The 23096-nt window shown below is 38.6% G+C and overlaps 1 protein-coding gene across 2 annotated transcripts in view; it reads right to left on the bottom strand.

The window, feature by feature from the left end:
* GABBR2 (gamma-aminobutyric acid type B receptor subunit 2) overlaps positions 1-23096 on the bottom strand; it is a 490476-nt gene that overhangs the window by 289590 nt on the left and 177790 nt on the right. For both annotated transcript variants that reach the window (XM_065052923.1, XM_065052922.1), the window contains one exon: positions 4392-4562. In XM_065052923.1, coding sequence (XP_064908995.1) covers positions 4392-4562 — 171 coding nt within the window. The remainder of the gene's footprint in view (positions 1-4391; positions 4563-23096) is intronic.

Here is a 23096-nt window from a genome sequence, read left to right as displayed (position 1 = left end):
TGCAGCGGAAGAGACATTTCTGCTTGTACAAACAGACCTGAATAACTTACAAAGGATACTAACAGTGAGCTGCGCTATTGGCAAGCATGGAATTCAGATCACCTGAAAAGTCATAATGCTTGAGACCCAAGAAAGGGAGTCTCAAGCCATGCTAGCAAAGTCAGATATACAGATATTGCCCATGTGCTTCAAGAACTGAAAGCACATTGCCTTAAACATCTCCATTTTATCTACCTGCCTTTTGTCTCTCTATGTGACTTGGAGAATAAGGAAGATGTAATGTTTATAAGAGAGTTTTTCCACCAAGTAGAAACAATTGGGTGATAACACAAAGTGTCTAGAAAGGGTTCCCAAGGGAAATGGCTGAAACAGAAGCAAGAGATCCTCTGTAATTTTTGCCTCCAGAGATAAATTGGAGTAAGACTGATAATCTGAGCAACTGAGACAACTGCCTCATTACAAGGCAAGGTAAGCCAATAAACAGCTTTTTGACTTTCAGGATCAGCTAACTTTTGGACAAGCTAGGTAAGCTTTAATTACCAGGATATAAGATCATAGTACAAATTGCAAAGAGACAGCAAACAATAATTCAACTAAAGAAAAAAGTTATCAGCTCAAAAAAACAGAAGTTAGACGGCAGCTGAAGAGATACAATTGAGTTCCTATGGACTAAACCACACAAGTATGAAGTCTTCTCTATATAACACGAACAAGAAGCCAATATCTATCCCCACATGTGTTTAGGTGGAAGGACAACTGAAAGAAATTAAGATGCAAATTGTTCTAGATTTAAAAAAAAAAAACCAACAACAACAACAACAAAAAAAGCCTTTCTGGAAGATGGAAAAATGAGAGAGAGCACAGTTCTCTCTTGCTTCAAAGAGTAAACCTACCTGATTTAGTGCACAGGTTTCTCTTAAGACCCCATTAGTTTATTTTTGCTTATGTTTGCTTATTTTATATGAGAATAAACAGAGGTGGACATTCAGTTACTTCTGGTCTAGTGGCTTGTAATGCATTTTCAGCACAGAACAGAAGAATCGTATTCTAAACTCAGTGGCATTTTACACCAAAGAGTGAAATTTTAGATGTTATTCAACAATTTTGTCACTTTCAAAACATGTTAGAAGGATAGTTTTGCCTGACGTTCCTTTAGAGGGAAAATTTTGGTTTCAGTGGATGTACAGAATCAGTCACAGAATACCAGCTTGGAAGGGACCGCAAGGATTATCTGGTCCCACCTATTTTAGCAAAAGCAAATCTAAAGAAGATGACCCAGCACCCTGTCCAGCTGAATCTTAGAAGTGTCCAATATCGAGGAATCCACCACTTTCCTGGGGAGATTACTCCAATGGCTGATTGTTCTCATCATGAAAAATGTCTCCAGGAGTACCTTGTACCAATTAGTCCTCATCTTTTCCATGTGACTCTTTATAAAAAGAGAGTCTCCATCTTCTTTGTAGCCAGCACCTGGAGGTCACTAACAGGACTTTATGGTCCCCTGTCTGGGAACTCCACCCACACCTTTATTCCTGTGTCTTCAGTCTCTGACAATGGATCTGCTCAGCAATCTCTAGGCCTGACTCTAACCTGCAGATTAACTTCCCAGCTTGGCCTTGGACCTGCCTCCTCGCCATGAACTTACTTGTCTGACTGGCCTGCACCCTTGGCTTAGCCTGTCCTGCAGTTCTGGGCCTGCTCTTCTCCCTTGCAGTGGGGCTGGGCTTTGCCCAGCCATCGCATGTTCTCTCCCTCAGTTGCTGGTGGCTCCCACCCCTCACTGCTACCCGACAGCCAACTACTTATTTCCTCCAGTTCTTCCTGTGCTTTCACTGTTTGCGCAGGGAAGGAATAAACTCTGCAGGGAGCTGAAAACGAAGGATGGAACCCCCTATAATTTCAAAAACTCAGGACTCAACATGCTCTAGAAAGATCACTTGAATTCAAGGAAGTTTTAACTGGATCGGTCATTACCTAAAGGCTTGAATGAATCACAATAAATTGAGTTTACAGTTTGACACAGAATGTTGTTGCTTACCTTTCAAGAGGAACAGAAAAACTTTGAGCTCAAGTGTAGCACCCTAACAAACCCTTGGAAGCTGCAGTTTTAACATTTAAGCAAACCTGACAGACATGAAGTCCATACCTCTGTCCTAAAGGAAGACCAAGAATCCCTATGTTGTGTTTGCTTGGTCTTAGCTTAATAAACTCTCCATGATGAGCGTTCAACCACCTTCCCAGTCTATTCTACTGTTTTCCACTTTTAATCTTTCTCATGAAACCACTTTTAATCTTTCTTCTCCTCAAGAAGGAAGTAGATCACAGACGTCTGTAAAAACATTCAGTAATCTAGAAACATTTTAGACATCTCTGATCTACTTCCTTCTGGAAGAGGATACTAGACTGAGGTTCCAACTTACATCTGAGAACTAAGAACTGTTGAAGTTCACTCTGTGTGTTTTAAGTGTCAATATCGCATTACATTGAGGGTGGTGAAATGAGAGCTGTTTGTTTGCTTCCTTTTTACTTTTTACAGTAGGTCAAGCAGTTTGACTTTCTTGACCCTTATGCAGTTCGTGGTTCATCATAGCACTTCCTGTATCTTCCACTGGAGATCTACTGCCTAGATAGCCATTTGCACTTTTTCACTAACATATTATTTATATTAAAACATTTCTCTGCTTGTCAAGATCATCCTGAAACCTAATCCTGTCCTCTGCAAAGTGCTTGCAGCTTTTCCCAAGTACGTATCAGCTGCAGATTTAATAAACATTTTTTCTATCCCACTATCTAGAGAAAACCTTATCTCTTTCTAGAGAAAAACACTTGACAGAATCCCATCCTTCTTGTTTGACACTGAACCACTGATAACTGCTCTTTGAAATTATAATTCCAAGCCAGAGAAGGATAAAGCATATCTTGCTTTTTGGTGACTTTTTCCTTCAGCATTTGTTTTAAAAGCAAATATTCAACTGATCTGATGTCAATTAACCCTGGTGGCAGAGACATTGGTTAAATACTACTCTTACAGTATCATTGTCAAGATTAAGTTTCCCTACCTTTTTTTAGGAACACCTTTAACATTTTTAGAAGTTAAAAAACATCACACTTATAACCTACTCCATTTCTTCGAGACCCTGTTATCTTAGCACAGACAGAAACTAGATTTCTTTCCATGATTTATTCTTGTTAATTCCATTCTGGTTATTGCTTAGCATCTTTTTATCTTCTGGGTGATTCCAAACCGATTATCTACTCAAGTGTCTTTCCAGGAATTAAATTTAGCCTGACTGGTCTATAATTCCCTGGGTCCTTATGTGTTTTGGTGAAAGACAGACACAAAGGTTTCTTCCCTCCTCCTACAACTCACTTTTTATCTTTTAATTCTCAAAGCATGTAAGGGAAGACTCTAAAGATCTCTTAAGTACTCCACAATGAATTAACTGCGCCACACAATTTGAAAATATCTGACTCATCTAAGCAGACTCCAACCTATTGTTACCCCTGTTCACTAGTTTTAATTATGCTAGTCCTCAGAACTCAGGGTTTTTTTGGTTTTGTTTTGTTTTTTAAAAAATGCTGAGGAAGGAAAAGAAAAACAACAACAATAAAAACCAAAACCCACACAACCACAAAACTGGCATGCCTCTATTAATTTTGCCTCCCTGCTAATTAATGGGCCAACTCTTTCCCTTGTCTTGCTCTGATTAATTGCTTATAGGATGTTTCCTTTTAACTACTTCTAGTTAAAACCATGCTTAAAGCACTTGGCCCATAGTTTATTGCAATCTCTCTGACCAAAATGTTGCTCAGGGTGAAGCTCATAAGACCTGGAGGGTGCATAATATGTGACCTTATCAATTCTGGGGGCTTCAGTCATTTCTGTCTCAGTAGGCTCCTCCAGTATTTTCCACCACAGACTTACCACACTTTGAGCCTTAAAGTTCAGACAGATCAGATTGATGCTTATAATATAACCAAGGAAAAAAGGAACACAATGACATTAGATTTATTCTCTCTTTTGAGTGAACTGATGTCAGGACACAAGCCCCTTTCAAAATCATACACTTTGGCAAGCCAAAGAATATAAAGAAACATTTGCTACACAGAAAAAAATAAAAGCTTTTCTTTTGCACTTGGGTGCAATGTTCTTGGTGTAAAAAACAGTAAAGGAAAAGCGTTAGTGTTTTTTACTATAGGCAGTTAAATAAGCCTCGGAAAGGAATTAAGTTTACTCAGTATAGCAAATGTGACCTAGTAAGACAAAGCCAAACAAGACTGAAACAGTGAGTCTGTTTCTTTTTACTTAATTGTTATTAATGGAGGAACTAGCTCCTCAGAAGCCTGATATTAGTACTTCTCTTTGTGTACTGGAAATATGCGAATCTTACCTCTGAGAACCTTTGTACATCCTGGGTCAAAGTTCCTACTCTCTTCCACTGATAATATTTGAGTAACTTCAAAATAGCTGGGTTCACTGCATTATCAGATGGCACTGTCCGGAAGAAATATGGATATTTTTTCTTATCAGCCAACTCTGGGGTTGTTGCTGCAAACGAAAGCTGAAAAAAATAAAACAACAACAAAAAAATGAAAGTCACTATAAGTCATCTATCATCTAGAAGAAAAACATTGTTCTTCTCAGTGCAACAAGACACAGCCCATGCATTGTAGTAATGTACAGAATTTTCACCATCATACAGCTTGGAAGTCCTACCAGAATCACTTACTAATTTACTTTTAAAGTAATTACTTTCAAAAGAAATACCTTAATTATATAAACCACCTGCTACAAAATTAAATGAGGGAATCTTCAAAGTCAATGATGTACAATCAGAGCAAGAAGCTCTAAGGGAGTAAATCTCTATGATTAACTCCCCATAAACTTCCTTCTACATTTTCTTCACAAAAGTTGAGAATTGTTCCAAGGAGATTTTCTCAAACTCTTAAATACCTCTGAATTAAAGAGTAAACCTCTAGTAGCCCCTCTTCTTATCTTCGGGTATGTACCAGAAATGGAAAGAATAATTACAGCAGCCAAGGCTGCAGCTCAGAAGTTTACCTGCCTCCCAGTTTCCTCCACTGAAGCAGCCCCCTGTGATCTCTGTTATCAAAGAGGACTCAGTGGCTAATTCTAAGCACCTGAATACACCAGAATTTGTATGTGGTTTCAGAATGCTTAAAATGAGAGAAAAGACAAAATCTGTTAACACTAAAAAATCAAGAAACTTCACTGAATTCTTCTGCCCAAGCTAAAGGCAGCATATTTTTCTGTAATCTGTTCTATTCTATTCATTTTGTGAATGGTATTCAGGCAGTGTTGTGAAGGGAATGCCTCTATATTCACTTTCTGAAAATATTCCTACTCCAGATACTTGTGGTTATTTCCTCCAGTATTTTTTGAGTTGCTAGCAATGTGTTTCTAAGTTTATTTTCAGCCATGCATAGCAGTTGAGCTTTTTTTGAAGTAGCAATTTAATGCAAATTGGTGTGACTGTTGAGAAATAGGCTCTTTAATACAGTTGTGTTAAGTCTTTCAGAATCAATAGTCAGAAAGTATAGGGGAATTCAAGCCTATATAAGTATCTCCAACCATAATATTAAGTTTATACTTTTTTTCAATCAAGCATACAATACATTTGGGCTGGAAAACCTCTTTTGAATTTCTGAACAGAAAATTTCGATCTGAAATAGCAGCTTTAACTTTTTCTTCATGTTTATAAAATCTAGATTTTGCCTGTCAGAGAGAGAACTCATCCTGTGTTTGATTTTAGACTCACAAAGAACATATTACATTGTTATAACCTCCTAAACCTGAACAGAGTTTATTTTCTTAATTAAAATGCCTGAAATCCAAACAACTTAAAGTGTGTATAGCTGGACAGTTTACACGTTATCATTCAAAAAGAGAAGATTCTTTCTCTTCACCAGTCATTAGCTAGAGGAGGTTTTTTAAGACCTTCTGCTGCCATGTAACTCTAATGTAAAGTATTTTTAATGTACCAACTGCTCTTTTCTCAGATTTTATGAAAAAAACACACTAAGAGGTATGGTGCTATTGCGGTCTTGATTTTCCAAAACCGTATTTGTAGGTTTACTTAGAACTTCCTAATATTTAGTAATCATCAGTGAGTTTGTGAAGGAAGAGCTGATTTCAAGGGGAAAAGAACGAAGGGCTGCCACACAGACCAAGCCAGCTTTTCTGTCTAGCCTTGTAATGTTGAACATCATGCATCCACTGCATCATGGATGAGGGAATTAAGGACCTCTATCCTCTGACTGAAACAGAGAAAATTTGACTTTAGAAATCCAGGATGAAAAGAAATGCCTCTCAGCAGCCTGGCTACTTGCAGCCTAGTGACTGCAAAGGACTTGTTTTTCAAGTTATTACGGTTTTGGATCGAATCTAATTTGATTGATCCATAAGTGAAAGAAGACAAGAGCAATGCTGAGACAACAGTAGTGAAAAGCAACATCGGCAAGGTTCACAAAATTGAACAGTACATTTTTCTTATCAAAAAAATCCCTTAGTAACTAGGATCATCTCTGTAGCCATGAGCTGGCTTTGGGGTGGAGATCTGTGATAGAAGCAAAGGCAATTCAAATCCATCTTTTGACATTTTAGTGACTTCAACAAAGTGCCTATGTGAGTATCCTCATTGACCACATTTCCTTGGGAAACACTGAAGCAAAACTTTAGCTCTTTTCATTGATTAAAGGAAGATAAAGAAGACTCATAACTTAGATTTCTCAGCCATGTAAAGTGAGGTGAGGTGAGACGACTCCAGGTTTATGTGTAATACTAATGACACCTGAATTACAAAAGAACATTCCTCTTCTTTTTGAAGAATGGTTTTATTAAAATATAAAATGGGAAAATTTCATGCCCAAACAGGTCTTGGAATGTCATATATGTTCAGAGGCCTTTCAAGCATCGCATATAACATGGTTGGTCTCACTCTGCATCACTTTGCCATTTTAATAAAACACCCACGAGAGATGGATGAATAACCTGAAATAGATATGTGGGGCTTTTTTATTTTTTTCTCTTCTTTCTCACAAAGGTTAAGTCATTGAAAAGATTTAACTTTTCACAAAATCATCCCTATGAGAGTTTGGGGACATGCAATGAATTTAACCCAACAATCACCAGCACTCAATCGTATATTTTGAGAGGGAAAAAGAAGAAGAAAAATCTTATTACATTTTAAAAAGTGATGATGAAAAGATCTTGTTAATAAATAAACCAACACAATGTAGACTTACTGGAAAAGCCCATGATCTAGCACAGTGTCCTGGTTTTGTTAAAAACAAGTTTCTCTTTTAGTGAATTTGCCTGTCAGCTAAAGCCTTCATATTAACTGCATTTTCCTGGAGAACCAGATACATGTTTCGGTAAACATAGCAATGGAATGCAAAGTTATTGATAAACATGGATGGACATCTCCTAAGAGAGACAATGAGAAACAAGTAACCAAGAAACTGACCAACTGTGTATAACATTCCATTCATGTAAATACTTCATATAAAAGTGGGAGATCACGAGGATCTCGTCCCTTTTTTCCTTATGGCCGACATTAGGAGAGGACCTTGCTAGTCGTCCCTGTGAACTGAGGCCTAGTGACAGACTGAATCCAGCTCCGGTTGGTTGCAGAGTCCAATCCAGGACTTTGGGTGCTGGCTCTGCAGTTGCTGAGACTTTCAAGATTGGTTTTGTATATTTTGTATTATTTTCTTTAATCTTATTAGTAGCATTAGTAAAACATTTTTAATTGTTCCAACTCTCTTCTCTCTGTCCTTCTTTCCCTCCCGATCACCTGTCCTTAGTGGGAAGGGGGGAGAGGGAGTGGCAAAAGGGGGAAGTGGGGGGGAGAGGGGGGTTAACAATACATCTGCCAGAGTTTTATTGTCACCCCGCAATATAAACCCTCGACACACAGCTATAAAGACATATCAGTAAAATATTAATAATAAAAACATTGATGAACCCAATAAAACAACACAGTCCACTCACACATGCATTGAGATGGTACAGGCCTTGCTAAATGATCATAAATCCTCTGCATTTTAGGGCTAAAGTTGTTTATTCGTTGCTGATTTGAAACTTGAATCTATTAAAAGGCAAACTTCTTAGAGTTTCTTTACTTCATTCTGCAGCATTGAAAGCCATAGAGATATGATTCTGCTTTTTGTTGTAGGAATTTCTTTGTATAACTTTTAGTTAGTTAGTCAAGCATCTGGATGAATGGCAACCCTACTGCTCATATAACTTTTTGCAAACCACAAAGGTACTATTTTTCACATTACTATATTTTCAGAGCATATATATTCATGCATTGCTAAAAAAAAAAATCTTACAGGTGTTAAATAGCTGCCTCTCTGCAAAGAAGACAAGTGAGATATAAAAAAGTTATAAGCAGGATTATAACTCAGCAATAAATGCCTGTGGGGGGTATGATGTCATTAATTCACAGAAAACTATTTTACAAAACTGTCAAAAGTCAAACTTCAAGAAGGCATGAAAGGAAGGAAAAAAAGGTTTTTTTCAAATTGCTATAAAATGAAGGACACAGTGGACATATACCAGGTGTTAAATTGTAATTGTGTGTGTGGTGTTTGTGTATGTGTATTTGCAAACAGACTCTGTGCATATGTTTGTAGATCTAGAGAAAAAAAAATCATTCATATTTATTACATATATATCGGTTTTAATAGTGTCAGAAAAATTGAAGTTACTTCTCAGGTCATCTCTGAGAAATCTCTTTCTTCAGAATATCTGCTTACAATTTGATGCAATTTGTGAGCAACTGCTTCTGAACTTAAAATGAGTATATGTAGGGAAACATATGTAAGCTATGACTCAGATGGAGATTTCAGGGATGAAACAGAGTTTAGAATTTTTAAATTGAAAAGAACTTAGCATTTACCATCCAAATAAGAATAACCATAGTACAAACTCAAAACCAAATAGGCCGAGGTATTGAAAACCTAATGTTTATTACTTCATTAATGTAATAAATTAGTAGAAGTTCTGCTGCTTAAATATGACAAGTCTGCTCAAATTTTAACATGAAAAGCTCTATTTAACAGCTAAAATGCACTCTTTCCGACTTTTTAAATTATTCTTACTTAGCAGTTTTGTTAGAAAGTATTTTGTCTGCATCTGTTAAAGAAAAACAATAATGTTAATACCCCAGAGATCATTCAAATCTGGAGTGAGCATGACTCACTCAGTGAGTGAGTGAGGAATCAGTGAGGAATCAGTGTAAAAGGACTTTCAAGGATGTCACCTGAAGCTGATTAACTTCTACAATGTTTAGCTTACTGTGGCATTCTCCCTGCCATATACCCCACAGACCAAGTGTCAGCAAAAGCACAGCTGACTGGAGCAGTCCATAAAGGGTGACCACAAGCTGGTATTTCAGACAAAGTCCCAGCCCCACCAAGTCAGTGACAAAACTTCCACCAACTGCCTAAGAGCCTGAGTACCCAGAAATCAGATTTAGTTGGTGAGATTTAACTACACCAGTGTAATTGCACCTCTGTAGGTCATCCTGACATTTTGCAGTTTACCTACACTCAGATCTGCAGTAGTACAGATTCTGCATTTTTAAAAATAAAAATATACAGCTGGCTCAAGAGTGAGCCAAGCAGTTGTGCTTCATTGCCAAGAGTGGAGAAGAGGAGCAGGAAGACAGTGAATGGCTTTATCTTACCATGTGAAAAGAAAGGAAGCAACAAATACCAGTTCTTGAATGGGTCCAAAGCAGAAGAATTCAGGAAATGGTGTGAAACCGAAAAAGACAAAAAACCATTAAAGATGATGCAGAGGGCATCTGATGGCACTATGTGTGTAAAAGAGTGTCTTACAGTAAGAAGTTTTGAGGCCAGAAAACATAAGAAGTTTTTGTACTTTAAAAAAGAAAGGGCTTGGAAACTACCCAAAATTGAAAGAGCCAGATTTTACTTTCATACTAAAGAACAAAACAACCCAGAAAAACAAACAAACAAACAAACAAAACCCCAAACAACCAACCATTATTCCACAGAAGTCAAGGCAATTTCTTTGGATTCACATTGAGAGCCAAAGCAGACTTTGGTAATGGAGAAGAGACAATGTTATGCAAGTATTATGAAAAATGCTTCAGCTTAATACAACAGATGGCCAGGTTAAGGAATTTGAACTGGTGGACTTTGCTTAAAAACTGTAAAATATACAGAAGTATTTTTATTCAGGAGGTCTTGGGGTCAGGTATATGTTTTGATAAATTAAATTTTCTCCAGAAGGTGATACTTATCGAAACAGGAAAACATTAATTTTGTTGAAAATCCATACAGTTGCTTCAAAGCATTGTGGGTAACACTAGATAGACTGAGGTGAAAAAAAAAAGTTAAAGCAAAGTGTAGAAAGGAACAATGCTGCACAAAGGGAGTAGAAACTAGCTCTATAACCTCAGATGAAGGTGAAATGAGGCATGGTAGATTAAACCAAAAACATCAATCTAAAATGCTTTCACATTAAAGCAAGTATGTTCCTGTTTTAGGGAAGTAACAGTGCATTCCCTTTAAAAAAACAGTACAGAAGTGAGAATGGTAATATGATAAGCTCTAGTATTCATTTAAGAAAATGGGATGCAACACCAATGAAATCAATAGGAAAGACTAGGAGTTACGTAAGAGAGGATGGATATTAGAGAGCTGAAACAAAATTAGAACAGGGAACAACACTATGACTGTGTATGTTCCATATAGATGTCCAGAGGCTGGAAGCTGAAAGGCTGAAGCCACTTTGCAGTTTCAAGAACTGCAGAAGGAAGTGAAGTTGCCAGAAATGGCAATGTTCTTATGGCTTTATTGTCTCTAAGAAGCATTTATGCTTAAATGTTGTCACTATAATAATGTGCAGAGGTCTGGCTAAAATAAAACCACAGAACTATCCCTGGGGTCACCCTAATGTAAGGCAACAGGTCTGTTTAAGAGTCATGTATACTTAAGGGGACTGTATTAGCTGAAGTAAATCAATAACAGAAACCCTTTGCAAAGTTACTGTAGGTCCACAATGCCAGTGGAGCAGGAAACTGCACCCCTCTCATAGAATAATTTTGGTTGGAAGAGAACCTTAAAATCGAGTTCAACCATAACCTAAATCTGGCACTAAACCATGGCCCTAAGAACATATATACATATTTTAAACCTCTCCAGCGATGGTGACTCCAGCGCTTCCCTGGGCAGCCTGTTCCAACGCATGACAACCCTTTCCATGAAGAAATTTTTCCAAACATCCAATCTGAACCTTCCCTGGCACAACTTGAGGCCATAGTGTGACCTGTGGATGATCAGCAGCATCTCCCACTACAAAGTCCCCAGCAGCTCAAAGGAGCCCCCCTAAAACCTGGAAGGAGGTACCAGAACATCTGGATTTGTTAATCCCAAATTGAGAAAGAGGTGTTACTCTCTCCAATTGCCCCTCCAGAGGAGCAGGCTGTGAAACTAAGATACATGCTTTGTGCACAGAGTATTATAAACTGAGGGGGAAGGGAAGGAAGGAAGGAAGGAGGGAGGGAGGGAGGGAAAGAAAAAAAAGGCAGTCTTAGGTAACAGGGTAATCTCCCTTTAATAAAATGTCATCGGCGAAGACAAGTGATTCATGTTTGCAAATGGGGAAAATTAGCTTATTGAGCACCGGAGAGATTAGCTTAATTTTCCTAGGCTTCTGCACTTGCTTATACAAGTATTTTATTAGTGATCCCTAGAAATTTAAATCTGCCTGTTTCTACACGACTAATGTTGATGAAGAGTTTTGTATATATGGCAGATATCACCTGTATTTCCTCTGCCTTTTCTAGAAAGCTAAATTATGCTGATAAATCAACATGGCTAAACAGGATATTAACTGCTGATTCAGTTGATTGGTGATATCATTTATTATCATCACAACTGAAGATTGCATGTCATGTATTGTTAGAGAGGAAGCATTATTTCCTGTGAGAAAGGAAAATAATTATTTTCAAAAAGAAAGCATAATGTCAGAAAGCTCCACAGAAAATACTCTTACAGTAGTGCAGGATTGCACATATAGAATCTCATAATACAAAAATAACAAGGATGAAACTCGGGAAGATGATAATTTGTGGCAATATGTACTTGTGACACCACACACCATTCCTTTGTGTGCCTTGCCAGGAGCTCTAATGCTTTGACAAGCCTGTGCCAACAATAATAATACTCGAGCGTGGGCATGTGATGACTTGATGGTCCCAGGAGCTAGAAGGACCAGAACAGAAATTAATGAATAATGAAGAGTTAAAAGATTTGCCTCCTGCTACTCTTGAGACAGCCTTTGACAATTAAATAGCATTTTTAATTGAATGGTAACTGATGTTTTGTAATAAATATTAAAAGACACAAAACATGAAGATTTAGGTTAAATGTTAATCATCATTTAAAGATTAAAAGTAACCTTACTATACAAGCCAACTTGCCCACATGCAGACAGACTATCACTGAACTTGATCTTACTGCTAGCCAAGTTATGAATAAATTTTAATATAATAACAGTACTTGGAATATGAAAATAGTGATATATAATCAAGAATATTAAAGAGAACCTTAAGAAATACATTATAGCATGCAAAATAAAAAAGTGACATACTAGACTGCTCCTTCCCACCCCAATGAACACAATGTATCATTTAATCAACTTTGATGGATGATTTAAAGAAAAGGAATGTGGAAAAAACATTGCAAAGATGGTCACAAACACCTATCTATTTGGAAAATATTTCAACATAAGTGCAGCAATTTCATTGACAAAGGCATTGCATAGATCTTCAAAGCCAGTGAAAGGAACACACAGCAATACAGACCAATAAAAAGCCATAATGTTTCTTGACAATTTGCATGCACAGCTGTTGGTGACGAGAGTCAGACACAGACAGGGAAGGAGCTGGTTCTGAACCTGACCTAGGAATCAAAGTGGAAGTCTTCCCTCCTACCTGTACTCTGATACTAATCCTCAAACAACACAGGTGAGGCACTAGTGTAAGTTGAAAGAAGGGGGACTAAATAAGAAAATATTAACAAGAAATGATGTTTTTCCAGCAGTGGTGAATCAGCTACCTTTTTACCTGTCATCAATAATCTGAAATATTTACTTGAATGCAAGCTCTGGAGATTCCACCATACTTACACTCAGAAGATTTTATGGGATTTCACAAACAAACTTCAGTGCTACAACAAATAAATCTAATGATCATTTAAAATGTTCTGTTAACTTTGTGTGAGTTTTCATGACAGTTCCAAGAGGAAAACAGAAGACTGGAGGAATATCTGAGTCCTCCATTTGGGTCACAACAACCCCAGGCAGCGCTATGGGCTTGGGGAAGAGTGGCTAGAAAGCTGCTTGTGGGAAAAGGATCTGAGGTGTTGATTGACAGCCAGCTGAAAATGAGCCAGCAGTGTGCCCAGGTGGCCAAAAAGGCCAACAACATCCTGGCTTGTATCAGGAATAGCATGGCCAGTAGGACTAGAGAAGTGATTGTGACACTGTACTCAGCAGGGGTGAGGCCGCACCTTGAATCCTGTGTTCAGTTTTGGGCCCCTCATCATAAGAAGGACATTGAGGTACTAGAGGGAGTGCAGAGGAGGGCAACAAAGCTGGTGAGGGGTCTGGAGCACAAGTCTGATGAGGAGCGGCTGAGGGAACTGGGGCTGTTTAGCCTGGAGAAAAGGAGGCTGAGGGGAGACCTGATCGCTGTCTGCAACTACCTGAAAGGAGGTTGTAGCATGGAGGGGGTTGGTCTCTTCTCCCAAGTAGCAAGTGATAGGACAAGAGGAAATGGCCTCAAGTTGCACCAGGGGAGGTTTAGATTGGATATTAGGAAGCATTTATTTATGGAAAGGGTTGTCAGGCATTGGAACAGGCTGCCCAGGGAAGCGGTGGAGTCACCATTCCTGGAGGTGTTTAAAAGGCATTTAGATGAGGTTCTTCTGGACATGGTTTAGTGCTAGACTTAGGTTATGGTTGAACTCGATGATCCTGAGGGTCTCTTCCAAATGAAATGATTCTATGATTCTATGCCTCACTAACTAGTAAATGGGCAGGGTGCTTCATCCAAATGGGAACATAAAAATACACATTGTATTAAACACAGTGGACAAGAATGGATCTCACGGACGAACATCCCTTTCACCATCCATAACACACTACCAATCTGATTAGAGCTACTGTTCCTTTTAAAATCAGATCTTCTGCCAAATACTCCTGCGCCCAATATCATCTGCCATTACCTTCGTTAATTCTGTGTCTGAAATTGCTTCCACTGACTGCCTTTTGGCACCTGGGAGTTTCCAGAAAAAGCACTCCCATCTGGTCTCAAGGTTGGAAGGCACCCACCTCCATGCTGCTGGCATTTCAGTGAATTAATCCAATCACAATAAGATTGATATTCAGCTGCATGCCTCTCTGGATACATTGCAGGAAGCAATTCTGGCTACTGAAAGAATCAATATTTTAGAGGATAGAAACTGGTTTAGATAAAATAAAATCCATATGAGAAGCACTTCAGCTGGAAGGTAAGTGCCTATAGGTTTATGTCCCATTTGCTTCCCACCTGAGTAGCCCAACCTGCTCCCAGCACGGTTCAGGAGCAATGGCACATGTCTGAATGCAAGACATCAGAACAGAGGATGAAGTTTGGTCTTTTGGCATTAAAATTTCCTACTCCAGTGAAGTCTGTAGGTTATGTTGCAGAATAGTGATTCAACCAATCCTCAGCTATGTTGCTTTTCTCTGAGAGACGCCAAAGAAGTGTACCAAGGAGCTATGGAGAGTGTCCTTCAATTCAGTGGTTAACAAGTGCAACCAGTCAAGCTGATAGAGGCTTTGTGATTTATACAGTGTTTCAGGAGGTAGCCAGCTGCACATGAAGCACAATCATCTCAAACAGATTCCCATATCCAAAAGTAAAGATTCAGCCTCCTTAGCATGAGGCTTCACTTGAGTTTTTCACTATTAATGGAAAATAAACAACTGCTGTCCCTTTTTCATTCCATATTTCTTCTGACCATTCATTTTAAAAAGTCTAACACAGTTTGAAGCAGATATTAAGAAAAAAAAAAGGTACTAAGGGAATAAATCTGGCAGTCATTAATTGTTTTTTCTACTCTCTAGAAAACATTTTCAGATCCATATCAGGCACAAATCATTTACACCCAACACAGGTGTTTTGCTTACTGCTAGAGGTTTCCCAGAGCACTGAAATTAAATAGCAGATCTACGGAAGCTGCAGCAAAATTTGTTTTCTTTTCTAAACAGAATAAAAGACAAAATCTTCTGAGCATTTTAACAAATAAAACTGCATTGTGAAAGAGGCTTGTACATATCTTTTTCTGTCACACTCGGTTGCTTAGCATTTGGCTACTGGCCTGGATTATAATAGAATTCAGCTTCAAATCCCTGCTCTGCTTCAGTCAGAGCATTATTATTTACCCAAATCAAGCAGAGTCTTCTATATGCATACTCTAGCTACCCAGCTTGCTTGTGTCTTGTCAGTAACAGAATCTTCTAAATAGTTACTGAAAATCAAGAAATTTGTAAAATATTTCACCTTTAATAAAACAGAATATATTGCCATAATCCATTAAAAAAAATATATTTCCAGAACTATTCCCAATAGCTTGTTCCTGGCTGGCTGCCCCAAACTATTATCATTCTATTAGTATTGTTTGCTTGTCAGATTTCATCCAGCTAATATGTTAAAACTACAGCTGTTCTGTCTACATTTGGATTTTAAATATCTGTTTTATTATATTTCCACCTCTAAATGATGAAAAGCAGGGGAAAACTTCCCCAATAGACAGTTTAATTGTGCAGTATGGGGGAGGTGCCTTGTTCTTCCGAGTAAATCAACCTTACACTCTTGTTGGAAACAGGGAGAAGGACCATTGGTGAGATTTAAGATGATAATTCCCCTTTATTTTTTTACTTTTTCTTTATTGGTGGAGTGGACACCCTGATACAGTCCCAGTTCTGCCCATTCCATATCTTATTTCTCTTGTGGCAAATATGGCATCTGAAGAAATACAAGTACATGATCTTAACTCACAATGACACCCTTACAAACATATTTTTTGCACAGCCCTAAGTCATTCATTTGTGGTCTGTCTATTTCTTCATTCTCTGGTTTCACACCTCAGCAAGATATCCCAGATTTTTCAAGCCAAAACAGGTGACATCCTCACTAGGCAAAGCAGTGATACATAAAGAAGCTGTTCACATAGAGCAGCACAGCTCAGAGATGCCTTATCAGGTCCTGGGAGCAATACCATGGCACTAATTCTGCACGTTGTCTGGGCTAATTTGCCTTTTCTTTCAGCTCTGTAGCTTTTCTGATATCTCAGCACTGCATGCTGCAGTCAAACTCCAACAGAAGTATTTAGAGAGTAATCTGACATCATTTGCTTGGAATCGCACCTTCTCTAATAATGGATAAAGAGGGGTTATGCTACAGAAAGCAAGGGTTTGCTGGCGGGGAGAAGATGAAATAAAACCTGATAAGAAAATCAGGGAATTTCCTTTGCCAACAGACATTGCCAGGAAAATAAGTACTGCTTGCCCAGCAGCAAGGGCAACTTGTGTTACATTGCAACTAAAAACCTTCAGCAGAAATGTCAGTCACAATTATGATTATAATATACTCGGCATTAAAATGTCAAATATGTCATTGATCCTCCTCTAAGAAATAACCAGTGTTATACATACTTTATGTTTTCTTTATCTACAGTCAATACAGATTTTAACGGGATGTTCCAGATAGAAAGCTGCATGTAGAAAACCTTTTACTAACATATGCAACTTTGAAATGTTCATGCAGATATATTCAGACAATCTAAACCCCAAAACTATTTGTCAACTTCAACCTGTATTCCATGCTTTCTAATCTATGAGTGGCTGCACAAAAAAAAAAAAAAAAAAAAAAAAAAAAAAAAAAAAAAAATCTTATGAGGCATTATATAATCTATTTTCATAAAATAAAAAATGTCAAACAGTCTTGATTCAAGTGCAGTTACAAAACAAAAATCCCATCTCTAATGTCACTGAGAAAGTGGAAGAAAACACGAGTGTTTCCTCCTGGTGCTGTTGCCTCCAGGACATCAGTTAATTGTTGCCTGAGTAACCTTTAATGTGTTTTTCTCAATACCTATGCCTTCCAGGTCAGCTGTTACTATTAATTTAGTAAGCGTTTCTTTATGTTTGCTTTTGATTTTAAGTACAGTACTTGCCCCTGGTCTTAGAATGCATGCTGGGTAGAAAGCATTATCTACACCATTTAAGATTACATACATTTCAATTAGATCTCTCAACCATTTTTGCCTAGAATGCTGCCATCATCCTAGTTCCTGCAGGTTAAAAGCTGAATATTTTCTTTACTTGGTATCTTTTTTGTCACTTGCTCCATAAAACTGTTCACTACAATCTCATCTATTCCTGAAAATGGTCCTTATCAAATCTGCTCTTTTTACAATATTTTCCATAACTTACATCCACCCAGGTGAGATAAAAACTGAACTAAATCACCCCACATCCATACGTAGTACTATAATAAACCAAATGTAGCCTTAATTTTTCACATGCAAGGAATATCTTTATGCTTGATCTTTGTCACAGAGCCGGGAAAGCCCTTTAAGAATGCAGTTCAATTTTAAATATTTCAAAAGTTTTATTGATTTGAGAGAAGGAACTCATATACGAAAACTCAGTATGTGCATTAGAGTTTAGAAGTTTATTAGTTTCCAAAGGTTGGTTTAACTATCTTTCCTAATTCAATCACATGTAATTCATTATTTATTACTCACTTCTCATGTGCAGTGATTAAGTTGCAATTTTTAAAGTCACTTGCCTCTTCCACTTGCCTTTTTTCAACCCTCTCATTTATGAACCAACATTTTCTGAATTACTATTTATTTTTATACAACATTTCTGACCAAATTATTGCCATATTCTTGCTCTTCTTTTTGGCTTTTTGTTTTAACCACGTATCTTATGGCTTTGTCTACTTGGTCACTTTGGCTTCTGTTATTTTAGGTACTGCTGGGGTTTTTTGGTCTTTTTCAAACACTGCTCTTGGACATATTCCTGGCAACTGTGAACACATCTACTATTTTTACTGTCTCTACATAGGACAAACTCATGACAGAACAAACATTTAATCAGAAAAACAGCAGGACAAACAGAAAACACCTTTGACAAAGGTGACCATTGTGATTTCAGATCAGAAAATATAAACCATTAATTTCCAGCTAAATATTTCATAAATTAAATTGGTGGTCTGGATGTCTTTTCCTGAAGAATTATACTTTACTGCATACTAACATACATTCACTACGATTTTCCAAGTAGCTCCTGCAGTTAAAATAAGGTCAGCTTTATCAAGAATGCCTATCAGGAGATAAACAACCTATATTAATGTACTGTGCATCTGGGTGAAAAACAAAAGAAGACTAAATTTATTCACTGCCTTTTTTACAAGTAGTTTATTCAGAAATTCTCTGAAGTTAAATACAGGGTGTTTCAAAAAGATGGACCCATGTTGAAGTCACTGTATCTCTGCAACCATGAACTACCTTCTCAATGTTGTCCATACAGCGGGTGGAGAAAACCCACAGCATTTATAAATACATTCATAAAACCTGATTGGTCATTAAACCGTTTGTAAATTTTTGTGCAATTGTAACATATTGGGTCCATCTTTTTGTTAAATGAACGGCAAATGAGTCTGGGTATGTTTTGTTGTTGTTGTTTTGGTTGGGGTGGCTTTTTGTATGTGTGTGTTTGTTTGGGGGGGTGCTTATTTGTTGGTTGGTGGTTTTGTTGTTGTTTTGCTTGGGGTTTTTTGTTGTTTGTTTTTGGTTTTGCCTTTTTTTTATCTCTATACTTAGTTACTAAAGAGAACTATGTCTTTCACATTTGAGTCTCCTGGTATATTTGATGACTTACCTAGTAACAAAAGAGAAGGTAAACCACGAGTGACTCTGTCTGAACAGTAATAAAAATGAAGATACTTTTCCCAGAATCACAGAATAGTTGGAATCAGAAGGAAGATTGTCCAGCCCAGTCCAGCCGCCCCGCTTATGCAGGTAAACTTAGAGCAGATTGCACAGCATCGTGTCCAGGCAGGTTTTTAGTATGTCCAGAGAAGGAGACTCCACATCTTTTCCTAATGAGTGTATGGTATCTTTGCAGCAAGTTCACAGAAAGTCCTAGAAATTGAATTAATAGGGCATTCTTTTTGTTTTAACGTCTTTGTTGTTGGTGGTAGTTTTTAATTATTTTCTTAATTTGATTATCAGATTCATTCAGCTTACTATCCCTAAATTAATGGAATGACCACCTTTTCTTTCTACGATAGTATTAGTTTATTTATTCTCCAGCTTCCCAGAATCCTGACTTTCTACTTGCAGAGACATTCAGCTTACTCTTAGCAGAAAAGCACCTCCTAGAGTAGATGAGTGATCAGAAGGTAGCCAGCTTGAATATGACCTCTTGACTCATTACAAAACAAGGCTCTTAAGATAAAAAGTGGGGAGGAAACCCTGGCAGGAAATAAACAGCAGTGCAAGAACAGAACAAGAGACCACAAGACAGACGGACAAATGACAAGAGAGAACTGAAAAGATGCTGCTCAGGGCACAGAAAAAGACACACTGCAGGAAACAGAAAGAACAGACCAAAAGAAAACACGGACAGACACAGTGGACAGATGCAATGAATAGGAGTAGTCTTAGCCTTATATGCTGAAAACTTGGCTTTGTGAGTACTTGGGCTGACTTGTGCGAACTCGGGCATCTAATGAGCTGCACAATTACATGTCCACATGATCAGTGAAGGAACTTAAGAAATCTACAGCCTCTGAAAAACCTGCGTCACTTGTACCTCAGAGAAGAGCGAGAAGAGGATAGCATATACTTTCTAAGACTTTCCTTAAGTCTACATGAGCAACTTTACCTCCCAGTATATTTACAGCAGTGTAAAGCTTCAAGTTTGATGTGATTTATATTGGTACCTCATAACTTGAATTGACTTGCCTGAGATAAACCTTAAGGTGAGATGAATCATTCCCTAGAAGCATCTGCTTCTCACTGCTGTAGGCACTAATGGGAGACTACAGTGACTGTATCAGATGCAGCCACCTACGCTGCACTTGGTTGAGTGAATCCCATAGAAGTTATCAGATCTATATTGATATTTAAGTGTGTGAAGAAGCAGTGAGACACCTAGAAGGCACTTTGGCCTCTTAACCCCTGAGGATTTTTACACACATGTTCTCTTTAAAAGTTTAAACCAAATGATAAGTCAAATTGATGATGCCTTAATTCTTCAAAAAACATATTAAACATAAATACAGTTGTTACAAAATGTTCAAGTGGAACCATATCTTCACTACCTGGAAAAATTCTTATCATAGTGCTAAGGTTTAAGGTAATTGAATTGTCCCTGTAATTTCTCTCTCTCTTAAAAATACCTGAAGATTCCATACACAGAATTCTCCCTTCAACACATGGACTGGGAGAATCAAGAGCTACCCACTGTAGGAGAAGATCAGGTTTGAGATAATCTAAGGAGCCTGAAGGTGCACAAGTCAATGGGACCTGATGAGATACATCTGTGGGTCCTGAGGGAACTGGCAGATAAAATTGATAAGCCACTATTAATCATATTTGAGAAGTTGTGGCAGTCCAGTGAAGTTCCCACTAACTGGAAAAGGGGAAACATAACCCTCATATTTAAAAAAGGGAAGAAATCCCCTACAAACCAGCCAGACCGACCTCTGTGCCCAGTAAGATCATAGAGCAGATCCTCCTGGAAACTATGCTGAGACGCATTGAAAATAAGGAGGTAACTGGTGACAGCCTACATGACTTCACTAAGAGTAAATAATGACTGACAAATTTGGTGGCCTTCTATGATGGGGTTACAATGTTGGTGGATAAGGGAGGAGCAACTGATGTAATGTACCTGGACTTGTATGAAGTATTTGACACAGTCCTACAGGACTTTAAATTGGAAAGATGTGGATTTGATAGATGGACCACTCAATGGATAAGGAATTGGCTGGATGGTTGCACCCCAAGAGTTGCGGTCGACAGCTTGATGTCCAAGTGGAGACCAGTGAGCAGTGGTGTTCCTCAGAGGTCAATACTGGGGCTGGCTCTGTTTAACATCTTTGCCAGCTACCCAGCCAGTGGGGTTGAGCACACAGCCAGCAAGTCTGCCAATGACATGAAGCTGTGTGGTGTGGTCAGCGTGCTGGAGGGAAAGGATGCCATCCAGAGGGACCCTGACAAACTTGAGACAAGGGCCTGTGCAAACCTTATGATGTTCAACAAGGCCAAGTGTAAGGTCCTTGCACTTGGAGCGGGGCATTGCCAAGCACAAATACAGGCTGGGCAGAGAATGGATTGAGAGCAGCCCTGAGGAGAAGGACTTGGAGATGTTGCCAATGAGAAGCTCAACATAACCAAGCAATGTGCGCTTGCAGCCCAGAAAGCCAACAGTGTCCTGGGCTGCATCAAAAGAAGAATGACCAGTAAGTCGAGCGAGGCCATTCTCCCCCTCTGCTCTCATAAGAACCCACCTGGAGTACTGCATTCAGCTCTGGGGCCTCCAACATAAGAAGGGCATGAACCTGATGGAGCGAGTCCAGAAGAGGGTCACGATGAGAGTCAGAGGGCTGGAGCACCTCTCCGATAAAGACAGGCTGAGAGAGTTGGAGTTGTTGAGCCTGGAGAAGAAAAGGCTCTGGGGAGACCTTATAGCAGCCTTTCAGTCACAGAATCATAAAATGTCCTGAGTTGGAAGGGACCCACAAGGATCACTGAGTCCAACTCCTGTCCCCCCAAAGTTCACATCATGTGTCTGAGGGCATTGTCCAAATGCTTCTTGAATACTGTCAGGCTTGGGGCTGTGACTACCTCCCTGGGGAGCCTGTTCCCAAACCATTATATGATTCAAGCCAGATGTCTCAAAACATTCTTAACCCTGTCCTTCCCACATCTTTCATCATAGCATAATACTTCCACTACTAATTAAACAGCTCAAAGCAACTCATGGGGTAGCTGTTTAATTTGTTGAATAGGAGTTGCCGTTTGATCTAGTGATTTTTTGCAGTGTTATTAAACAATTTGTATGTCATCCATATTTAACATCCCTCTATGACCAGCAAGCTCATTTAGCTTAAACCTCAAGCAATAGTCAAACAAAACAATGCTCATATAGTTGCACCTGCTCCTTTTAAGCTTTTGTACATGTATTGATATGACTAAGGCTGCAGACAGACCTGTGTCGCATACAAGCCCAAACAAAGTTTGCTGCTAAGTCTAAATCCAAGACAAGGGGCTACTGCAGAGAAAAGTCCCATCAGAGTTCCAGACCCGAGCGGACGGAGGAAGAAATGCAGCCGACTCAATATGAGTGATAAAGCATACTTCAACTTTATTGCCCGAGATAGCGTGCATTTATACCAAATATCATAATTATGCATACTTGTCTCTATCTAATAGGCTAAGCACTAAAAGGTTACATTTACTTACTCCACCTACTTGGGTTTAGCTAGCTATGCGCATCCCGCATTCTTCTGACTCTTATCTCTTCAAAAATATCCTGACCCTGCCTTAGTTAGTACTTTTCCGTTCCCCCCTTTCCCACGGCCTAATAGACAAGCTAACTAAGGCCTACTTATGTCAACTAAAATGGGCTCTGCTCGTACAGTTGCTTGGTGGACTCATGTCCGTGCTCCTTGAGCCAATCCCCGACAGGCTACAATTTTACCCTATCCCTTTCCACACTAAACTGCATGGCTTTGCAGAGGTAGTGTGGCAAAATGGAGGGAAAGAAGATACCAGACATATACTGCAGTCAAACCTAATTCATTTTTGGTTTCAGAAGTCAGGCATAATTATCCCCTTATGACAGCCAGCTAAAGATGGATGAGAGGCAGATGGATAGAAGGTTTTCTCACTGTTCCTTGAACAAAATGCTGCAGCATACATGTGAAAATTTCCCTGGACAAAGTAGGAGCCACAGCCACAAAAGAAAA

This window comes from Columba livia, chromosome 2, assembly GCF_036013475.1.
Source record: "Columba livia isolate bColLiv1 breed racing homer chromosome 2, bColLiv1.pat.W.v2, whole genome shotgun sequence".
NCBI classification, from domain to species: Eukaryota; Metazoa; Chordata; class Aves; order Columbiformes; family Columbidae; genus Columba; species Columba livia.
The sequence above is the reverse complement of the archived record's forward strand: the minus strand, read 5'-3'. Positions and strand labels throughout refer to the sequence as shown.